Below are 24,127 nucleotides of genomic sequence, written 5' to 3'. Positions count from 1 at the left end.
ACAGTTAGCTACGAAATTATTTCAATAAAAATTACTTACCGATAATCTTCCCCGTGCTATGGAATTTTGCAATCGTACTCCAGAACCTAAGAAGGGGAGACGGCCCGATAGCAAAACATGCAGCATGACACCTGCACCCCAAACGTCGCATCCTTTCCCATACAATCGTCTTGTTACAACCTCGGGGGACATATAATGTGGACATCCGACCCGACCTTGTGTCTCTAAAGCTTCTCGCCCACCGGGCAATTGAATAGCAGACCCAAAACCTCCAAGTTTTACGGGTGCTGAATTATCGACTGTCGCCAACAGCGCACATGCTGGCCGCACATCCCTATGTAGAATATCATTTTCATGGCAATAGCGTAACGCCTCCAATATTTGGCGCATATAATGACTACAATTGTGAATGAACGTACGTAATTCGTAAATGGCTTCATACAACAAAACATTACTTACCAAGCAACCGCTTCGCTGTAAACAAATCCGGCCACAGCCCTTCGAACCACTTCGAAACATAGGTCTGATCCTTCCATACTAAAAATAAGAATCAGTGATAAAATTAAACGTCATTCGTTTACTTACGGCCGATGGCACTCACAATTCGAATACCATATACAGCATTCCCTCGGAACTGTACGTTTCCAGCAATTCCACTATGTGCGGATGTTTTAACATGTGACATATTGTGGCTTCCCGTTTGAGGTCTGCAACAAATACGTTCCGTTCTTTATGTAAATTAATAAGCTCTTAACAAGTAGGGTATTAATAGAGTTCTCAAAGAATTTTGACTCTTCGAATGACAATTCTATTTCATTCATTTTGTGAATTTGTTGCCAAAAAACAACGAAATTTAAAAATGTTTATAGAAATGTCATTCAAAGAGGGCCGAGAATGAAATGGTTCATAAGATTTATTCTACATTTCCAATTGCAATAATAATGCGTAACAGCCCTTCCTAAAATTCGGCAAAGCGCACAGAAATATTCAACTTCCCCACTATATTAGTATAGTCCGTATTACCCAAATACGCCAGGTCCACATCTTAAAAACTTGCAACTATTTACGTTGTAAAAACTGATCCTTTTTTTAATTGACCAATTGCTATATTTTGATTTTTTATATTATTCATTATCTTTTGTCAATCTTGAAAATGTTCAACTTTGAAATTTCATACGCTCGAAGTATTTGGATAAAATTCAAATAAATACACGCGTTTTACTTGTGTGGTGAAAACGTCGACCTAGTACGTCAAATTTTGAGGTAACACTGTAAGTCAGTCCAAACTACAGCATTTTAATGTTATAAAAAACTAGTTACCCTTTTCTATATTGAATACAAGCAAAAGTGAATCTCACAAATAAACTGTTCCTATTGAAATTCAATGCTAGTTAGTATGACTGTATTTCGAGGGTACCGGAAGGTAGCATAGTATTAATTGCTGCACATTATGTCAAACAGCTTCACGACCTTGGTCTTATGCTTTTGTTTTTAATAATTCACAATGATACTCAGCTCATTAGTTTCATATTCCCCAGAAGGACGCAAGAATTTAAAATTCATTAGGTAAAGTGTGCAAACACAAACATACATCCATAAACTTGTTGTGAAATCAGTAGTTTCCGAAAATATCGTTAATGGCAAGTCAGTCCGTGTAAGAAGAAAAATAGTGCAAGTTGGTGCACATAATAAATGTGAGTTGCTTCAACTTACCAGCTGTACTCAGTCCTGGACTCGCTGTGAATTTTGCCACGTCGACAATTTTAACGGCAAACTGTTGGTTCGATTCTCTGTGAATGCAGCGTCTAACGATGGAAAAGGGTCCCCTGCAATAACATGACGAAATCAAAATGTGTTTAAGACCAAAACAATGAATTATTTCATTCTTCCTTTTCACAATGTCGGATGTTTCGAATAGAAAGAAAAAACTGTCTTTGAGACAATACTTACTTGCCAATAACCTCACACAGTTCGTAAACATCATCGAATAGTATCTCGTCATCAGCCATTTTTGAGAAGGAGAGAGTACTACGTGCAAGATAAGCCGACTTTGTATGAAAAAGGCACCAACGGGTGAGTGAGCTTAGGGTGTTGCTCCAACAATTCTAAAACAGTTCCAACGGCTGGGTCTTTGTGACACCGCATACACTCACTTTGACTTTATCGGGACAATTTCAAAAGTCCCTCCTCAGCTTCGCGGCATGTACCGCTCAGTTACTACCCGTGTACTGTTAGTAGTTTTTGTCCGTGCTTTGAATGTCTGCAAATTTGAAAAATAAAATATTAATTAAACCAAATAAATGCATCTGGCTATTTTACCTTTCTTATCATATATCCCTGCAAAAAACTCCACCCATACAAAGTATCACATCGACTGAGGCCCCGCCACAGTCAAAGTACAAGAATCCTCAATTTCCAATGGTATTTTAGTGACGAATTAACATTTAATCTCGAACGTATCCTTCTGCCTTACTCAATCTTTTTGCCGAAGTTTGGGGTACTCTTAGAAAGGCTTTGAATAAGTAGTGTTCTGAAAGATATGCATTAAAAAATTACGTGTTCGATCATTGGCAAAAATTTTCGCAACTTTTGAAATCAAGAGCCTAAAGTATTAAAGTAATTTTTTTTTGAAATTTCGAAATGTTAATATAAATTTAAATAATTTTAGTCGGTGAACGGTGTGATGAGCGGTGCATTTCGAAACATTTTAATTGTAATTTGAGAATTATATTTGAAATTCAAATCATTCAAATTATAACTCAAACTATTCCATTTGAAATTCGAATTATTCCAATTGTAATTCGAATTATTCCATTTAAAGTTGGAATTGTTCCATTTGAAATTCGAACTATTAACACATATATATACGAATTACATTAGGATAGGATAGAATATTCAATTAAATTTTTATTTAAAATGTTATTTAAAAAATATAAGAATGCAAAAATATAAATTTCCAATTTAAATTTATATTTTTGGGGTTTATATTAAAAAATATAATAAAAACATGAGTAGTTAATATATGAAATACGTGGAATTAAAATAACGGAGTTAATATAATTAAATATGATATACAATAAAACAAAAGGTTTTCCGAAACGGAACAATTCAAATTAAAAATGGAATAATTCTAGTTACAAATGAAATGTTACGAATTGAATCAAATATTATCCGAATTACAATTGAAAAAGGTGTAGTGTAAGCACTACCTACGTCAAAGTTTGGGATTCTGTCAAAAAGTTTGTCAAAACGAACCGAAACCAAGTCCTTTAAGGCTATAAGTTATTTCGACCATTATAGATCTTTTTGATAAACGGCAAATTGACAATCTGCACACTGACAAATCATTTAATCGTTGCCTCAAACGACTGTAGAAGAATAAACCAAATAATAATTTAATTTTTTACTTTAATATTTGTGTAAAAAATTGTATAATCAATTTTAAAGTTATTTTTTTTTTCTACAAATATTCTTAATTAGATAAGAATAAGAGTTCTTTTGTTTTAACAAGCTTACGATATACTTTATTTGTAAAATATGCTTTGTATAAATGTTTGAAATGGAATAAGTCTCAGTTTTTAATGAATTGTCGCCGTTGACAGGACTTGCAATGTATCTTATATTTATATCTTCAGTTCACAACGATCGAATTTGGTTGGCCACACTTTAGCAAAATAAACATTTTCAATTGGATGACTTTGTTCAAAATTTTTACAACAGACAACCGGATTGTTCAATATGTATTGCACGAACTGAATACTTATTTATGCGTGTGTGTGAGCTCTGAATATCCATGAATAGAGGGGGGAGACTAAAAGCAAAATTGTATGACCCAAAACATGGGGGTAAGCGGACAAAAGGCTTTTTGCTGTTTTTTAACTTGTCAATCATTTGTAAAGGACTTCTACATGTCATCATCAACATCCAAATATTAAACATACAACAGCAAATAGTCATGGCAATAAACTTTTCTCTTAGAGCCTATTCATATTGTCATACACGTTGTAAAACAACTTCACATTAGGGGTCCATATTGGTATGTGGTCTGATGCCGATAACAAATTTGTATATTTGGTAATAAGGAGCAACGACTGAAGTAGTTCAATGTTCACGTGCTTTTGAAATTTCACACGAAAATACCTTATGTCTATCAAATTGAGGGTGAAGTGAAGAGACAAGATAAGGTGTAAAAATCCCTTTTCATCCTTATCGGGTGCCTGTAAGAGGGACATCATCTTACTTGTCATCAAACATAGAAATAAAAATCTTACCAACTGCATAACAAATATTTTTTAAATGTTTTCTTTTCTTGGAACTTTGGAATACAATGCTTCGGTAAACTAGCATTAAGTTATGGCTGCGTTCTGACATTTTTTATCTGATTTTATTGTATGCTTAGGTTTTATAAGTGGCAATGAACTTTCTTTTAAGAGCCATATTGATGTTATAGCGCGTCAAGTCTGGGGTGCTTATGCTATGGGTCTAAGTTACACCTTGCTCAAAGGTTTAAACTAGTTTTGGTGAATGCGCTTTTATTACCGCAGGTTGGTCCTGAGATGTATACGGATACAACTGGAATTCATTTCGACAGGGTAAAAATATTTGTTAATACAATTACTCGTCTCATTTTCAATATTCCCCGTGGTGGTCACACGATCTGATCACGATATTTAATTCTTTGGTAGTTCCCTTTACGTATCTGCTCTACCTCTTTGGGCGTACCTGCACAATATTTTGCAAAGGAAGTTTTAATGTAGCTTCAAAATGTTTTAATTTTGTATGACAAATTTAAATAAACTATATTATTTATTTATTTTTTTTTTTAGGACAAATCGAGAAAATAAATTTCGGATGGAACTTCTCCAAGTTCCAAAGCAACATTTTCTCGTTTACCGGTGTAATTTTGACCTGCTTTAAAACAAAGCCTATATAAAACTGGCCAATGAGTAATAAATTTGAGCACACAATAGTTCAAACATTATTGAATTTACTGGGCTTAAGTTGAGTTTAGTGGATATGCTTGGATTGACCTGAAATTTTTACCACGTGTTGGTCTTTTTAACCTGGTTATGGCAAAGTAATATTTTGGGGGGGAAATACCCGTTTATTCAACCCGGAAGTTCGGATACAAAATCCTTTTTTTCGCGAAATTTACAAAATGAATATCTTTTAAAATCTTATGGAAATACCTATCAAATAAGTGGTCATATGATGGGCTGGTTTCAATCGGTTTTTTTTTTATTTTGGAGTAAACTTTTGTAGTTTTTTGATAGTTGTGATACTTAATGGCCTAATGGCTTTTTCATCGCAACATATAAATAAATAAATGAAATGAAAATACAAAAAAATTTTAAAAATTTGAACTTTTTGAAACCCCCTTTCCGAAATGGTGCCATATGTATTGATGAATCTTGTAGTTCCGAAGATATTAGTGTTGCGGTCAAATAATCGGGCAACCGGGTATTTCCCCCACGAAAAAAATTACTTTCCTTTAATCAGATTTAAAATGCCCACCTGCGGTAAAAATTTCAAAATGATCCGAGCATAGCCCCTATACTCGACTTGCACCATTTACTATTGCTAGTAGTACTTACGACGTGAATCGCAACAATTTTTCACCTTTTTAACTCAAAAAAAAATATATATATACAAACCAGAGGGCTGCAATGAGTATGATTGAGTAGGCTTGATCACACACAGTGGAAATACAATCAAACTCAATCAGTCGCTCAGATGCAACATGTTCATTCGAGTTGCTCAAGCCAAACGAAAAAGATGTGATCAGACATGTATCGATCGAAGTTTTGTGTTCGCAATCAAACAGCTCACATGAGTTATTTGTTTACGAACTTATGTTGAATTGTTCATAACGGGTCGATCATCTATGATGAGTCTGATCGGTTTTATTTATACTAGTTAAGTGAGTGATTTGATTTGATTAAAACACAAATGTTCGAATCTGAGCGAAATCATGATTGAAATTTTACTAAGGATTTCATAACTAAAAGCTGTCCCCATTAAAGAAATTGGTACAAATGATATTTAATAAACATACAATTTTTTCATTTTATTTGGGTTTTTGGTATGCTAGACTTCAGTAACTTATTTGAAAAAAAAAAAAAAAAAAAAAAAAAACAAAATTAAAATTAAAATTAAAATTTTTAATAAAGAAACACATCATTGCTATTTAGAAAACTAAAAATGTTTAAATATTTTACAATATTGGTCTAGATTTTTCACAAACTTCGATCTTTTCGTTTACCTACACGTGTGTAGTTTCTACTTGCAACAATTTCGGTCGCACTATCACAATATTCTTCCATTTCAAATATTAAAAAAGTCAAAATAAACTGTCCCAACTTGATTAAATGGTTGAATAAACAATGACGCTGAGCGAACTCGATTCAAAGAAGACAATCACGGTTGTGATTGCTCATTTACATTCATGTGTTCGATCAACTCATGTCGCTGAACACATCAAACCGTCTCGAACGCTCATGTTTGATTGTGAGTGAAGTGATTCAAACTGAGCGTTCGATTCGATTAGAATCGAAAACGGTCATTTCATTCAGATCAAACTAAACGAATGCATCAACAAAAATCATGTAAGAAACCGAGTATGCTTGAATTTTTGAATACTCGTTGCAGCCCTCTGATACAAACGTATTCCTTGTAACCACTATATAACCATCATTAGCGATATTTCCTTTTTCTTTCCATTCATACTTATGACTGTCGAAATCATACCTTGCCTCGTATTAATGTCAAAAAAATGTAACAAGAGAACTGAAGCTTCTAAGAGAACTTTTTGATGATATGGAAATGAGAGAATCGTCTGCGTCGAAAGAGAAAATCATGGCAGAGCAGCAGCTACATTAAATTGGTTGTCCTTTCGAATGTGTATGTAATGGTTCCAATTAGAACAAATCTGAAATTCTAATTAGGCATATTCGTAGTAGTTTGCTCAGCTCAATGATGTTTCTTTGGCATTCCATTTTGTACTTTGGTATTCGAGGAATTTCTCTTACCTGTTTCATGTCCGTGTAGTTATGCCTTTCTTTCATCTCCTTTTGAGAGCAAACATGGGCGGATGCTATGCAACTTACAAAGGAGCAATACGACATACGAGAAAACTTTGACACGAACTCAGTAAACGCCAAAATACATCAGCCAGCTTTCAAAGCGACAGAATGAAAAGGAAATGCACAGATTAAATGCTTCCTTACTGTTACCGCCAGAACAATATGACAACACAAAGCACCCACAAATACTCGCCACCTGCAAAAAATCTTGTATGCCCTCTCTCTCTTTTGCTTTACTTGCGCTCTTCGGCCCTTGCTCTTACAACTGCTTACAAGTGTACGGTAAAGGACAAACACACTGACTTTGGAGTAAATTCGTCGGCTTCTTTAAGGGCGGTGACGGGTCCTTGATTATATTTTAGATTAATTTACAATTCTTTCATTGTCCTTCAGTCACTAAACACAAAAGATGGAATGTCATTTATAAAAGGCCCATCCAAGCATCACTCAATGCTTTTGAATGGATGCAATTTTGTAATACCCATAAGTCCCTTGACATTGGCAGATCCTGCATTCATACTTTGATTTTTCACACATATCCTTCATTCAAGCATACCAAATTTCAGGCATAAAAGCCCGACGACAAAAAACACTCAGCCAACTGAACTCCTTGCACATTAAATATTGAAAAATCACCTTGACTTTTAGACGTCTTGATTGATCTTCCAATTTCAGCGTTTCCTTCTTTGACATTCACTAATTTTGAGCACTTCTTTCTGTTAATTTTGCACTAGCAACAAATATATCTATCGCGATTTTCCCGTCTTGTTGTTGTAAGAAAAAATAAACATTAATGTGAGATTTTCACAGACAACGGAGTTGACTGTCGTCGCAGTAACGCCGACTTGTGCTGTGTGACTACAAAGTCGGCTTCAGTCACACTTTCTGACGACGATGTGAACTCAGCTTAGGTCTTTTAACTAGTTCCTGTTCACACACGTAAGTTTGCTAAAAGCAATGTGAGGTTGTGAAACCATGGTAGAAGAATACGGGTATATGCATCAACGATTAGGAACATCGACATGTCAAATATTTTGAAAAATTTTTTCAAATACAAGTAGATATTTATAAGTTTTCTTATACAACGCCAATCGGAGCTTATTATAATAAAATTTGTTTAACTTTTCATTAAAAATGTTCATTCCAAAATTGGTTTGACAACTCATTGCCCCGTCACCTGTGCCGGTGCGTCTCCCTGTATTCATCTACCATGGACGAAACATGTTAAAATAACGTCTAAGCATGGCAGAAGAATACAGGTAGATGCATCAACGCTTGGGAGCATTGATATGTCAAAAAATTTTAAATGTTTTTTCAAATATAAGTAGATTTTTATATGTTTTCTTATACGACATCATTCGGAGGTTATTATAATTCGCCTTTTTCAACAATTTTAACACGTTTAAATTATTTCAACATTTTTAATTCCAAAATTGGTTTGACAGTTCATTGGCCCAGCAGCTGTGTCAATGCGTCTACCTTATATTCTTCTACCATGCGTCTAAGGTAGCAATTATGGTACAATACAGAGACAATCTATGTTGAAAAATAAATTTTTATTCTCATTGGTGACCGTCTGGGTAAATAATGCATCTACCACCTTCGTCTTTGCGGAAACATTTTAGACTTTGGAGTGTAACGCAGTACCAAATATATCCAAAAACGATAAAGCGATAAAAGCTAATATGGAAACACGAGTTTGAAAAACAAATGAAAAAACATTAAGTTCGGCCGGGCCGAACTTTTAATACCTTCCACCTTAGGTTAAAGGAGACATTAGAACCCATTATGGCCAACATATACCAATTTTTAAACACATTTATGGGAAAGTGTGGTAAAAATCATTAAAATACCGAATATATATGCAAAACTGTGGACCTATACATATTATGTTTCGCCAAAGAAGCTAGAACACAATAGGACCCACAAATACCAATTTTCAAATCCGTGAAAATTGTGACAACAATTAACGTAATACCGAATATTGGGAGATACCGTTATATGGAGACTATACCAAAACGTGAACCTATATATCTCATTTTTAATACCAACCATCCTAGGCACAATAAATAATGTGGGCTGTATCGTGATTTCAACAGACAGACGGACATAGTTAAATCGGCTTAGAATTTTATGCTGATTATGAATATATACCTTATGGGGTCTACGACGAATATTTGGGGATGCTACAAACGGAATGACAAAGTTAATATACCCTCCTTTCCAAGGTGGAGGGTATAATAAACATTCGATTCATTTAAGTTAGTGTCTCCAAGAAGAAGATAATGTACGTTCGAATTTATGGGCATGAGCAAATACGATTTTAATTCGTTTACACCCCTATCATACTACTCACTTTGTCAACCAGTTTGTAATCTCTCGAAATACTCCTGATAGACCCTACAAAGTTCGGTCTATAGCGATATACGGTTATACGCACTTCTCAGCTGTATTTTCAAAAGAATTGTTTCATTTTAAAGACTTTTAATGAAATTTCTATCCAATTTCAGTGACAAAAGCACGCTCTTTACCAATGCCTTCGCGAACGCAGTTGACATTTTTGGTGTTAAACAACGTTGACTGATATACAAGCTAATGCTAATTTGTACTAGCTTTAATTAAGATTGGGGCCAAATCCCTCAAAATATCCGAAGCTAGGAGGACATAGCCCATTTTCAAAAAAAAAAAAAAAAAAACATGAAACTTATAACCTCTACCTCGATTTCAATAGAGGATATCGTTAAGTCCACACAGATGTTTATGCTGATAACCATTAACTGTGCTTCATTGGGTCTCTACAAATGTTTCGAGGTTTAGTAAACGGTATGACAAAGCCATGTCCGTCCGTCCGTTGTAATCGCGCAATCTTCTGAAAGAATTGAGAGAGAATTCTGAATGTTGAGAGGGTCTGAACTTAGGTGAAGTTCGAAGTTTTAAAGGTTAGAATACATAAACGCTTTTCTGGATAGCTTAAGTCATCGGCTGGCTTATTCGTAAGAAAACAATGGAGCGTAGGGTCAAAATTTAACTAAGTCAACCTAAAACGCCTTTGATTCTCTACGAACTTTTTATGTAATCTTATCTTAACTCATTTTTTTGAGTTACCGACAAAAGTCAGTAAAATTAAAATCCTCATAATTTCGGTAATTAACGAAGTCGCTAAGACCTACCGATAGATACCAATGCTGTCAACCTTAACGTATTTGTTTTTAATGTTGGGTTTCAAAATTACCGAAAAATTAATTAGAGAATCGCACAACTGATTTTGACTTTGTATATGTCATGGTAGTGGGTACCGAACTTAATATTTTACTTGTTAGACATCGATTGAGTCCTCCTCTCCTGCTTCGGGGCTGTTGTTGAAAATGTGACCAGCGGTAAAAGGTCCCATAAATCACACCACGCACACACATGTATGTAGATGAAATGAAATGAGCTATGCTTTGAGGAAGCCGTTTCCCAAAACACTTGTAGGACTTCGTCTGGTTCCGCTATGGGCGGTGCGAAAACGAAACATATGGACTTGAAGGATAGTGTGGGTATTCCACTGCTCAGTTTCCGCTGAAAAACAAATTCTACTCAACGTGAATTTAATTCCTGATCTAATTTTACATATGATTTTTTTGTCCCCCATTGGAGTCAATTTCTTATATCGCATTTCAGAGAATGATGAGCAGATGTTGGCGCAGAAATATGTACATGTATGTGTTTCTATGTGGAGGTATGCGTGTAGCCACAAAACAACACCTCAAACAGTCCGTCTTAGAAACTTGTTTCCAGTTGGATAACTGCAGTTAATCGTCTAAGAAAAACAATTATGTATCAAGAATACATTTAATGAAACTCAATCTAGCGTTAATTTTAGGACGAATTCAATACTTATTTTAACAACATCGTCGTGATCCACCGAGCATCACATGTTGCAGCATCTGATACCAAAAATATTCACAAAAGAGCTGCAACATAAATTAGCGGGCTGCGGGGGAATGAAATTGATAAGAGACGAACCAGTAAAAAAACATTAAGTTCTACAGGTCCAAATTCAAGTATCTGAATTGTATATTCGAGAGAGTTACATTTTGTCAGTGAAATCGTTTGGAGATTGCAGTCAAAAAGTGTTGCACCAAAACGGGAGAAATATAAAATATTCGAAGGTACAGCTGTAGGGAAACTATTACTTGTATTCTCAAACTCTAAACGAGTTCAAAACGATTTTGAACTATTGAATTTCAAATAACTCCATTTGAAACTGTGGCTTAAATCGCCAACCTATATAGACAATAATCTGCCACCAGAGGTAGAACTCATTAAAAAATCTATGAACTCAATTGTAAACAAATTCGATAGAAACTATCAGAATACATAATATCAGGAGGAGCAGTTATAAGGATATGTTACAAACTCTATGTACCGAATTTGAAACAATTCCGTTTGAAAATGTGACTTAAAGGGAGCTACACGAAAACGTCGGTAAAAAAAAAATCGGTACTTATAGTTTGTAACAGATCGTTATAACTGCACCTCCCGATAACCAACTCAACCTGTCCTGCCTGCTGATAACAATTATTTTCTAAGTGTGCCCGACTTCTGCCAATTTTCTGTTTGTATTTATTGTTTTGTAACATAACAAGTCGAATAGTATCAGTCGGTTTTGCTGACAGATATATACCCCCAGCCTTGAGTTATGATTATTCAAACTGTTGACACTCTATAGGGATGGTTCCGAAGCAGTTGGCCAATATTGTTCAATTCGTATCTGGTATAAATATTACAACGTGGCATTTTTGGACTATATCGTCTACAATGTATGTACATATATGTACAATTTGAAGAGAGTTGGATGTTTATTTCGAGTTTTATGAGCGTTTTGTTTTTTTTTTTTTTTAATTGTTAATCCTTTGTGGAGGAAATACCAAAAAGAGTTTGCCGATGTATCCCACTTTCACAGCAGATCTTGTGTTATTAAAAATAATGCCATGTGTAAAATTTGGAAATTAAACCGAATGCTCATTTCGGATTTTAAGATCTGTTTGGTTATTCATAATTTTAACCCTTTGTGGGGGTGAATCGTTCAATGCGGGCGCACACTAAAGCTATTTTGACATGGAATCGAAAGATAGAACAGTTTTATTTTATAAATGAGGAGAAATATCGGATAAATGAAAGCAACTAGTTGCATATAATGGTGAATAATTTTGATAGAAAGGGCTGTATTTCTGTAGTTTTACGAAACTTTTCTACCTCTTTATTGTACCATGGATAATATCATTACAACAGACAGACGGACGTCGCTAAATCGGTAGGGTGATTAAGAACGGGATGAAAAAGTAATTATACGAAGTAATAAAACGTGATCTGATAAGAAGCATGGTACAATTACAGAAGGTAGAACAAATCTACCTCCTAACTAATTTTTTTTCCTGTTGGTTCATTTATTCAGTCAAAAAATATTCACAAATTGTAGGGTAAGTGTACCAGTAGTCGGCACTTTTAGGATTTTCACGTTTTTAATCGCTCACCATTAAGATTCGAAATTTTGTATAGTTTTTGCAATAATAAATAAAGTTTTAATAAATTTTTATTAAATTTCATAAATTTGTAGTTTTATTAAAACAATGCTTTTTTGCCAGTAGTTGGCACCACTTGCCAATTGTCGGTATGGCATGTTCCAACAGTCGGCATACCGATGTTTTGTGAGAATAATTAATAATAATAATAAATTGATTCATTAAAATATAATATTTTTGTTTAGTTAAACTGATTCGACGTCTTTATTGTACCTTTCTTAAGAATATGGATTGTTGAGGACCTTCACAGACAAAAATTTAATTTTTATTAGAATAAATCATCTTTTCTTAGCGAAATTGTACACAAAAATAGCTGACAATATACTTGAAGTAAACAAAATACATTTAGTTATAATAGTTTCATTTATTTGGGCTTAAAAATAAAAAGTGCCGACTACTGGGACATGCCGAACCAAAGACCTACAATGGTAAAGACTAGACAAAATGCATTTTGAGCAAATGGTTTGTGTCTACAATACATAGAGTAACAGGTCATGGCAGAGACATGTTAATATAAAAACCACAATTACAGAAACGGATAACAAATAAAAATTTGAAAAATCAAAAAATATGTTATTCCATAGACCTTTCCGAAAATTTGCTCGTTGCCTTAGCGGTTTAAATCAGTTAACATTGGTAGCTATGTTGTTATGATATCGTAACAACAGAGGTATTTTCACTGAGTTGCCATATTTTGACCCTGTCTTGTCCTATCTTTACACTTCTATGTCTTTGGCCGAACTTAGGCACACTTACCTTATATGTGTGTGTATTGTTAAAAAAAATAATAAAATAATTGCAAACTTGATTGCAACAGAAATGTACATTTTAGCAAAGACCTAAAATGGTAAAGACTAGACAAAATGCATTCTGAGCAAATGGATTGTGTCTATACTATCCAGAATAACAGCCCATGTCTGGGCCATGTAAATGTAAAAACCACATTTGTAGAAAAAAACGACAAGTAAAAGTTTGAAAAATCCAAAAATAGGATTTTAAAATTATATTCCATAGACTTTCCCAATTAATTACATATTTCCTAAGCGGTTTAAATCGCTTAACATTGCTAACTATGTTGTTACGATATCATAACAACAGAGATATTTTTCACAGGGTTGCCATATTTTGACTCTGCCTTGTCCCATCTTTATACTTCTATGTCTTTGATTTTAGACGATTAAGGGCAACAAATTGTACAGTTTGGGATACAACTGTATTGTCTTACTATCTTAGATTCAATTTTGTGAAATATCCCATGTTTTGTGGTATTCCCCAATATAATGTATGGATGGATGTAATGTAAAATGAACAAAACCAATTGTTGCATATTCAAAAGTCAATTTGACAGTATAACGCTTCAGTAAAGACTGGATTTTTTTCTAGTTTCCAGAAGTTTAGCAACCTTTCCGTCATGATGAGGAGATGGCACCACCCAATATTGTGAAAAAATGTCGAAGTTCCATTCATTTTGCCTGATTTTTTCTTGAATGAAAAAAATTGGCACATTAACAAAACACCTCTTGGCATTTTGCATTTGACCAACCTTGATTATGACTTTCACATTTATGTACTGCAGGCCTGCTCAACAATGAGAGTTAGCTCACCTATCCAAATCTTTCTCTCAGCTATTGTAAAGAATTTTTTTTTTGTCTTTGTTAATAGCGGTAAGATATATTCCGTTGGCCGAATCCCTTTAAAAACCTTAACTGGACAAACAAAGCCCACGGACAGAGAAATATGTAATCGCACGTTAAACGTTCGTTTTGCACATTTCATCCCAACGTTAACACAAAACATATGAGTCACTAGCATAGGGATGGACAGACAACCAGTGGCAAGAACCAAGCCGAGATGCGACGCAACAGGAACAATGATTTCGCGTTATTCGCAACCATGACAAATTCAATGGGAATGAACCGAAACACCGGAAGTATGCATGGATTCCAGAAATAGTTGCCAACATTTTCAGAAGGGGGATGCAGGAACATACCCACAAATGCCATATTTGTATCCGCTTTCCAGCAACTTGAATGAGTCCACAAAGTGTTATCTTTCCACGGCGAAGACATACAACGAATCACAGCTATTACGATGTGCATGGAGTGGTAGGGTCACTTACCGTATGCTAATTTCAATGGTCAGTGATATCCAAAGCATTGTTTTAGAGCATGGGGAGTACTCATCAGCCAAGAAACCTTCGTATGTTCCTACATTTGAATGGTTGCATATTGCTGCGAGGGTCAAACGAAGAACGACTTCAATGTTTTCAGGTGAGCCAACAAGTTGTACTGTTGCCAGTCGATATTCCCATCGTTTTCTCTGTTCCAAAATCTACAAATTTGCAATAAATTTGAAAAATGTTGCAATTTTTTAGTACGAGAACATTATTAAGTTTAGGGTCGCCGTCGTGGATCAGAGGTCATAGCACAAATCTGATTGCTTTACTTTTTCTCTCTGAACACTTTACGGTCGCATACTTAAATGGCAATAATAGTACGTTTATCAAGATGTCTGTTACGCTTCGCTGACCCCTGTTATTTATTTGGCTGGAACTGTTGATGGTGATGTGTTCGCCTTGCAACCGTTCTTCCGTTGTTGCAAAGCTCTAGTTGTATTCGTATTCGTTTGCGCCCACTGTAATTACGAGTTTCCTGGGAATAGAACAAAAGAAATGATGAAGATGGCGAGGGAGGCTACGCAGTCCGCCTCAATTACCATAAATTGGTTATGTGGCATGTGGAAATGAACATAAACAGTTTATTCAATTCGGATCAGCTACTAACAATTCAAAGAAGACTAGCAAACACTGAAGTATCGAATTTTCGGTAGCGTCGTCAAGAGGTTCCAGTTTTAGTTGCAACTTGTAGGTTGTATGCCAACAAAATGAACAGTTTATATATATATATATATATATATATATATATATATATATATATATATATATATATATATATATATATATATATATATATATATATATATATATAAGCTATGCAATGGCAATAGCGTAAACATGTCATACTAGTTTTTAAGTTGTTGTTTATTGTCTTTTATGTTAATTAAATGTATAAATTTCGTAAGTCTTAAATAATAGTGCAAGTAAAAATTATGTTTGCAATTATTGTGTTTTTGATATGTACGAAATCTCCCGAAGAAGTCGCCTACAAATGAGGAAACGTTGGGAAAAATGCAGTAAAAAGCGAATAATTTATTTGCAATAAATAACAGAGTGAGTAAGCGTTGATCTCAGCGAGTAATACAAATCTCAAACTTGGCCAAAAACATACAATAACAAACAAGTAAAAAAAGCTCTAAGTTCGTCAGGGCCGATCTTTGAATACCCTCCATCATTTGGAACGAATTTGACAATTTTCAGAAACATAAATTCTGCTAAAATCTTAAAATTACCGAACGTAGCCGTGAATAAAGTTGTGTAAATCATCAAAATACCGAATATCGGGAAGTACCCTTATATGGGGGCTATACGAAGATGTGGACCTGCACAGACAATTTTCTGTCTTAGGCTATGGTATCCATTACGAACTTCAAATACCAAATTTGAAACAATTCCCGTGAATAATGTCGCTAAAATCATCGGACATCGCTAATCGACATAGTATTTTATGCTGATAAATAACATATATATATATATATATATATATATATATATATATATATATATATATATATATATATATATATAAATATATATATATATATATATATTTATATATATACTAGCTGGCCCGGTCCGCGTTGCCGGCCCGTATACGAAGATGTGGACCTGCACAGACAATTTTCTGTCTTAGGCTATGGTATCCATTACGAACTTCAAATACCAAATTTGAAACAATTCCCGTGAATAATGTCGCTAAAATCATCGGACATCGCTAATCGACATAGTATTTTATGCTGATAAATAACATATATATATATATATATATATATATATATATATATATATATATATATATATATATATATATATATATATATATATATATATATATATATATATATATATATATAAATATATATATATATATATATATATTTATATATATACTAGCTGGCCCGGTCCGCGTTGCCGGCCCGTAGTTTTTGTCTATTATGCATATTTGTCAAAGCATAATTATTCGCAGATATGACTGATATAAGTGTTCCCGTACTGGTTGATTAAAAGTGTTTTAAAATACCTGTACCCATATTTAAGCCGTGGGCTTCAAAGGTGTGGATGTGCTATACAAATCTATTAAAAAGTATATATCAATCTTATCCCCATGTAAGGGATCAAATTAATTTTTAGTATGGTAAAAATCGTAGCAAAATCTTCCAGTGAAATGAGCAGTAATTTGGAATTTGCTGTATTTTGTACACCTCATAATTGAGCGCTGAATGAATTAAGAATAGCCAAAGTTAATTACTTTTTTAAGCCATTAGCACCTCAGATTGTCCATTAGCGTTCTTATAAGTCCCCCTAACCATGTCGGTCTGTTTGTCCGCCAAAAAGTGGACTTGAGGGGGTACTATTATATGGAAAAAATTCTAAAATTTGTAGATATGTTCATATTTTTGTGTAAGTTTTCACCCCCCAAATACACATTTTTAGCCAAATCCTTTGAAATATGGTAAAATCAGGAGATACTTTTACATGGGCACTACTCCGAGACATCGACCTACATTGAAAACATTCTTCTAGCCCTTATAATCCAATATGACAAATAGAGACCAAATCAAAAATTTAACAGAACAACATAGCATGTCAAACTGAAAAACATTCCGCGTGATTTAAATGAGTAAAAATAGTTTTATCCACCATATTATCATATAGATGTATTTCCCAAATCTACGTTTCCAACCAATATTCTCTTGAGAGTTACAAATTCAATAGAATACAAAATTTTCTTTTCTGACCACACATTATATGTGAAAGTGGACTTGGGGATACTCCAATGTGGGGACTTTACTTAAATAAATTCCTATGTGGCAACCCCTTAGAGTCAAAGATGCCAAATAAGGGCCAAAATATGAAAAAAGTGGCCAAGACCCCAAAAATAGCTTAAATCATGTGATGGTTATATAAATATAAAATCGGGTTGTACCCTTATCCGTGAGTTATGATCGATATCATGACCTGCAAAAGTGATTTAAGGTATCTTGAATGTTTGGGAAGAATTCCTGGAAGGATAGAAATCCTTTTCTTACTAAAAGTTCCATTCGCTCTATTATTTTGCACCCTTTAAATTTGGTATTTTACTGATTGTACTTCCAAAGAATTTTGCATTTTGAGCTCTCATTGGACGGATTATTGTCACATGAAAGAAGTAGGTCCACGCTTTGAAATGAGCTCCATTAGGCTTTTTCTGTCATTTTTGGTTGTTTAAATGTGTTCGCAAATACAAATTAAAAAAAAATGACAAAAGAAGAATAGCAAATTGAAAAAATCTTCAACTTGTTCGCTGATTTATTACAGCAAATGTTTAAAGACCCTTACTATTATTTTAAAATTCGATTCCACTGAAAATCTTTTCGATTTTTTCCCGATTTGAGAATTTTTGCAATGAGATCTCTTTTTCGTGATTTTTTAGCGAATTTGAAAAAGTAATTATCTTTTAATTAATAATTATCTTTCTTTTGGTGTGACCGCGTTAAATTATTTCGATATCATCTATTCCGTTTCGCCACCATATAATTCGGTATTACACTTCCATGTAACCCGCCATCAATTTCAGTTCTCAAGAAATCAAGTCAATTAAATAAATTGGTTTTAATATTCGAATTCAAAAATAAAAAATAAAAAACTCTACAAATGTACATTAGAAAAAAGCCAGTCAAAATAGAAAAAAATCATGCAAAATAAAACATTACTATTGTACATTTGAAAAGTCAAAATGAAAATGTTAATATATCACATTTTTACGCGATTTTTTTGGATATTATCCTTTTCGGAGAGGAGACAACTCCTAATTTGTGTGAATTGTTAAAATCAGTCCAGCGGTTCTTAAGTTATAAGCGTAGTAACTAACACAACTTACATTTATATATATAGATATATATATATATATACATATATATATTTATATATATATATATATATATATATATATATATATATATATATATATTTTCTGTCTTAGGCTATGGTATCCATAAATAAATATATATATATATATATATATATATATATATATATATATATTTATATATTGTGGGGTCTAAAATGTACATTTCGAGGTGTTACGGAATGACAAACTTAATATACCCCCCATACTAGGCTGGAGGGTATAAAAATGCTTATGATTTCGGTAATTAACGTAATGCAAGTTAATGACGAAAATGAATTAGTCGCTAAGTCCTACCGTTACCAAAAGTGTTGTCAACTTAATTTTGCCGATATAATAAAAAAAGTTAGACAATCCCACTACTGGAAACTAATTGTGATTTGAAATTGAAACAGCATTATCCAAACGGTCTTACTGAAATAAAGGGAGGTACTGTTATATGTGGGTTATGCGAAGACGTGGACCTGCATAAACAGTTGTCCATCATAGGTTTTGGGACCCAAAATGCAAATACGAAATTTGAAACAATTCCGGTCTATAATGTCTCCAGAATCATTAAAATACCGAATATTGGGAGGTACCATTACATGGAGAATATACGAAAACGTGGACCGACATGACCCATTTACGAACTTTACCTACTGGCAAAATACACACGTGTGCAAAATTTTAGCCTTCTATCTCAATTCGCGATTACAACAGACGAACACACAGGCATCGCTAAATCGACTTAGAATTTTATGCTGATCCAGAATATATACACTTTGTAGGGTCTGACTTGAGTATTTCGAGGAATTACAAACGGAATGGCAAAGTTAACCTGTGGCAGATAATGTAGGCCCCATATAACAGAAATTCTTAAATTTCAGTATTTTAATGATTTCACACACACTTTTCAATGTTTTTTTAAGGTAAACATCATTTTTTTTTTAAATTTGCAAATTCAAATATTTATATCAGTGCTAGGCTAGGCTACTTCTACTAACTCAATATCTTCAATGAAGACCGGATAGATCAAACCAAGACTTCTGGTACTTTTCCCATAAAGGGTCAAAATTTAGAATAATTTTAACTATCATCAAATGTGAAAAGATCGCCTTCAAAAGTCTCGTATTGCAATATTTGTATTAACATTGGATTTGTTGTAAAAATCGGATATGTAGGTTCATCTTTATGGTAGGCCCAAAAAGAGAATTTTTATATAAATAAATGTTTAAATATATCTGTCTGATAGCATATATAGCTGTCGGTAATCCGATTTACACGATTGAAGTTTCTTCAAACTGATAAAAAAAATTGTTAATTATTAAATAAGCTCCAGGATCGTAATTGGCAATATTGAAAACAATAAATAATTCGACGTGATAGAAATACCAGGTCGTATCGGCCAATGACGCTATATCATCTGCTGCATTGAAATCACTTTCACTTTAATAAAGAAATGCAATAATTTGATCATTTGTTCAGGCCTAGCAACCCTGAAGAACGTAGCAGGTACGATTTGTAGAAATAATTCGGAACGACTACATTCGGACATATTTTTTCAATGTTTTCAATGCTTCATGGTGCAGGCATCAAAATTTCGTCCCTTGATTTTATAAAAAATAAAAAAAAACTGTATAAAATCTTAAAATCAAAAGAACTTTTTTCAAGAAGAAGTCTTTTCTCTACTTCTTTACACACCTATACGAAAATTTTCATTTAACAGAAATCAATCTGGTGATTTTTTGGATGAGAGACCGGAAGTAAAACTCGCATATATCTCATTTGCATCCCCTCTTGCCCATAAAACTGAAGTTTCTTTTCCATAAACATTACTCGTCTGTTTACGGACATTTCAACATTTTATTTAAGAGGTTAAAAGAATTACACAAGGTTTCCATTGAGACACGCACGGAAATATTACCTACAAATACTTGGTCTGTTCCACAACCTGCAAGAATCTACAAATTTTGAAATGTTTTTCAATATCATAAAGGGAAAATCGGTTATCGTAGTAAAAACTGCACTTCTGGTACAGACCAATATATTATTATACAATAAGCAACAGTCACATCAACTTTCACCACCCATGGACGACGTGCCGAAACCACCACTCATGCCGAATTGAATGATAAAGAAAAGATACGTTATAATTGCTGACAGCATCATGAGAATAAACTCGTTATTCAGGGTGAAGAATCCAAACACTTTGATTTCCAGATTTTCCACCTTACGCTGGCTGAGGAACGTTTCGACCTGCAAAGAAATGGAAGACACGAAGAAATCTTATGATATTTTTCAACTGTCGCACTACTGGGCGCCACCTACACTGGTGTCCCATCTGGCGTCGATGTCCGAGCAGACTATGTCCAAGTTCAACTGGTTGACCATTTCCGACTTCTCGACGGTGTCGTTGGCACACATTATCATCAGAACGAGGTTGGCGATTTTCACAAAGACAAACATGATCTCCGTGAAGTCGATAAAATTGCTGCGGATGTACTGCCAAATGCAATGGTTGAGCAGGAGAAAAATCACCATGAAATTGTAATAAATGTAGTAAAGGATGTTCCATTGGAAAATATGGACAAAGTCCTTGGTGATGTTGTACAAGTTTGTGTATACGGCGCTCAGTTCATCCAGCTTCTCGGAGTAGTCGCACAACAGCTTCATGCGGTTGTATGTGGTAAGGGAACTTCCCACGAGGCTGCCGCCCTCGACGTGCTTCATGTTGTTCAACATTTTCTGCAAATGGCTGCCCAGGTTGCCGTACATCAGGGTCAGCATGAGGAAGCCCAAGTAGCAGGCGTCCAACACATACATAGAACCTAGCCACAAGTAAACGCCTATGACAATGTTGACCGAAGAATTTATGTTCAAGCCCTGCACTTCCAGCATGTGGGGCATCTCGTTGATGTATCCCAGCAAAGTGATGATCGACTTTAAGAAGAACAGACTGATCGACTTTTTGCAGAGGGAAAAGCTGTTTTGTGACAACTGAGCCACTTTAATGTTCAGCCGGACGAATCTGTTGATCAGCTGGATTATTTTAAAGCTGTCGCGCACCTTCATCAGGAATAGGCCAACACTGAATGCCACCACAGACGTAACTTGGAACATAGAAAACAGGTTGACAAAACCTCGGCGCTCGTTCAACAAGCTCTTTAATACATCCGGCACCACATCCCAATAGACAATCACAATAAAGACCCTCAATATGGAAGTCACCGTCTTGTAGACTTTGTTGACCGGACGCATTTGCAGTTGCTTTGCATCCCACTGGCAATTAATAATATCCAGGAAGCGACCATAGTTAAACAGGCCAAGTAGGATCCATTTGGTGTAGCGTTGCGGACGCTCTGGCTCTTGGGGTTTGGCCTTGGCAATCGATTCAAAGTCGTTCATTGTGACCTGTTGGACACAATGACACGAGATATCCCTGATATGCGGTTTACCACGCTGTGCGGAAGTATTTGGGCATCAATTAAGAAAACTGAAAACTCTGTCGTGTTTCTAACAATTTGAATGGCACTGTCAATGTGTAGACTGCAACTGCTTTGCTCTGGTTGGCTGGCAGAAATGTCTTCGGGCAGAATTCATTACCAACCTATCAACAACCAACAGCTCGCATTAAGTAATTAATACTGGCCAACGTAACGATTAGCATCAAAATAGCTTTCAATAAAATACCGGGATAATATCGGAATACGAATACAGTTCAACATATTGTATTGTATGTCGAGTAGAACGGGCGAAACGAAATCGAGTCGCATGTATTGTGTTTACTTACGCCTCCTACGAAACAAAGAACGAGCGGTGGCAGAATGTATTCGCGACAAATGCAAGTTAATAAACACATTAGTTAATTGAGTTCACCGCCGCTGTGGTGAGAGTAGTAGACGTCCTGTCCGATGTTATAGCGCACAAAAGAGTTTCCTTAAACGACAATGTTAATACCAATATTAATATACAGGATGAGATAAAAAAAAACCTGCAACAAAGTCAAGCGCCATAATTTTTTCATTTTATTTTAAACTAGCTGGCCCGGTCCGCGTTGCCGGCCCGTAGTTTTTGTCTATTATGCATATTTGTCAAAGCATAATTATTCGCAGATATGACTGATATAAGTGTTCCCGTACTGGTCGATTAAAAGTGTTTTAAAATACCTGTACCCATATTTAAGCCGTGGGCTTCAAAGGTGTGGATGTGCTATACAAATCTATTAAAAAGTATATATCAATCTTATCCCCATGTAAGGGATCAAATTAATTTTTAGTATGGTAAAAATCGTAGCAAAATCTTCCAGTGAAATGAGCAGTAATTTGGAATTTGCTGTATTTTGTACACCTCATAATTGAGCGCTGAATGAATTAAGAATAGCCAAAGTTAATTACTTTTTTAAGCCATTAGCACCTCAGATTGTCCATTAGCGTTCTTATAAGTCCCCCTAACCATGTCGGTCTGTTTGTCCGCCAAAAAGTGGACTTGAGGGGGTACTATTATATGGAAAAAATTCTAAAATTTGTAGATATGTTCATATTTTTGTGTAAGTTTTCACCCCCCAAATACACATTTTTAGCCAAATCCTTTGAAATATGGTAAAATCAGGAGATACTTTTACATGGGCACTACTCCGAGACATCGACCTACATTGAAAACATTCTTCTAGCCCTTATAATCCAATATGACAAATAGAGACCAAATCAAAAATTTAACAGAACAACATAGCATGTCAAACTGAAAAACATTCCGCGTGATTTAAATGAGTAAAAATAGTTTTATCCACCATATTATCATATAGATGTATTTCCCAAATCTACGTTTCCAACCAATATTCTCTTGAGAGTTACAAATTCAATAGAATACAAAATTTTCTTTTCTGACCACACATTATATGTGAAAGTGGACTTGGGGATACTCCAATGTGGGGACTTTACTTAAATAAATTCCTATGTGGCAACCCCTTAGAGTCAAAGATGCCAAATAAGGGCCAAAATATGAAAAAAGTGGCCAAGACCCCAAAAATAGCTTAAATCATGTGATGGTTATATAAATATAAAATCGGGTTGTACCCTTATCCGTGAGTTATGATCGATATCATGACCTGCAAAAGTGATTTAAGGTATCTTGAATGTTTGGGAAGAATTCCTGGAAGGATAGAAATCCTTTTCTTACTAAAAGTTCCATTCGCTCTATTATTTTGCACCCTTTAAATTTGGTATTTTACTGATTGTACTTCCAAAGAATTTTGCATTTTGAGCTCTCATTGGACGGATTATTGTCACATGAAAGAAGTAGGTCCACGCTTTGAAATGAGCTCCATTAGGCTTTTTCTGTCATTTTTGGTTGTTTAAATGTGTTCGCAAATACAAATTAAAAAAAAATGACAAAAGAAGAATAGCAAATTGAAAAAATCTTCAACTTGTTCGCTGAT

General features: G+C 34.5%; 2 protein-coding genes across 10 annotated transcripts in view; both read right to left on the bottom strand.

Moving 5' to 3' along the window:
• The window catches only part of LOC101887483 (peripheral plasma membrane protein CASK), a 94,455-nt gene extending 86,535 nt beyond the window's left edge, over positions 1-7,920 (bottom strand). For 3 of the 9 annotated variants that reach the window (XM_011296497.3, XM_011296515.3, XM_011296506.3), the window contains exons 1-7: positions 7,719-7,920; positions 2,320-2,530; positions 1,951-2,260; positions 1,714-1,826; positions 602-728; positions 460-537; positions 40-397 (exon numbers count right to left, since the gene is read on the bottom strand). In XM_011296497.3, coding sequence (XP_011294799.1) covers positions 40-397; positions 460-537; positions 602-728; positions 1,714-1,826; positions 1,951-2,009 — 735 coding nt within the window. In that variant the 5' untranslated portion in view covers positions 2,010-2,260; positions 2,320-2,530; positions 7,719-7,920. Of the gene's footprint in view, positions 1-39; positions 398-459; positions 538-601; positions 729-1,713; positions 1,827-1,950; positions 2,261-2,319; positions 2,531-7,028; positions 7,479-7,718 lie in introns of all 9 variants that reach the window. The other 6 variants (XM_059125463.1, XM_005176015.4, XM_020038957.2 and 3 more) reach the window with 5 other exon arrangements.
• A 12,589-nt stretch (positions 7,921-20,509) lies between these two features.
• LOC101895408 (gustatory receptor for bitter taste 93a) lies at positions 20,510-22,629 on the bottom strand. Its single transcript, XM_020039120.2, has 2 exons — positions 21,022-22,629; positions 20,510-20,949 (listed from the first exon to the last, which is right to left on the bottom strand). Exons 1-2 carry the CDS (start codon positions 22,096-22,098, stop codon positions 20,767-20,769), a joined length of 1,260 nt encoding a protein of 419 aa, XP_019894679.2. The 5' UTR covers positions 22,099-22,629; the 3' UTR covers positions 20,510-20,766.
• Positions 22,630-24,127: the final 1,498 nt, after the last annotated feature.

The sequence above is a fragment of the Musca domestica genome, unplaced genomic scaffold (genome assembly GCF_030504385.1).
Source record: "Musca domestica strain aabys unplaced genomic scaffold, Musca_domestica.polishedcontigs.V.1.1 33, whole genome shotgun sequence".
In the NCBI taxonomy this organism is placed as follows: domain Eukaryota; kingdom Metazoa; phylum Arthropoda; class Insecta; order Diptera; family Muscidae; genus Musca; species Musca domestica.
This window is presented reverse-complemented; position numbering and strand designations above follow the sequence as displayed.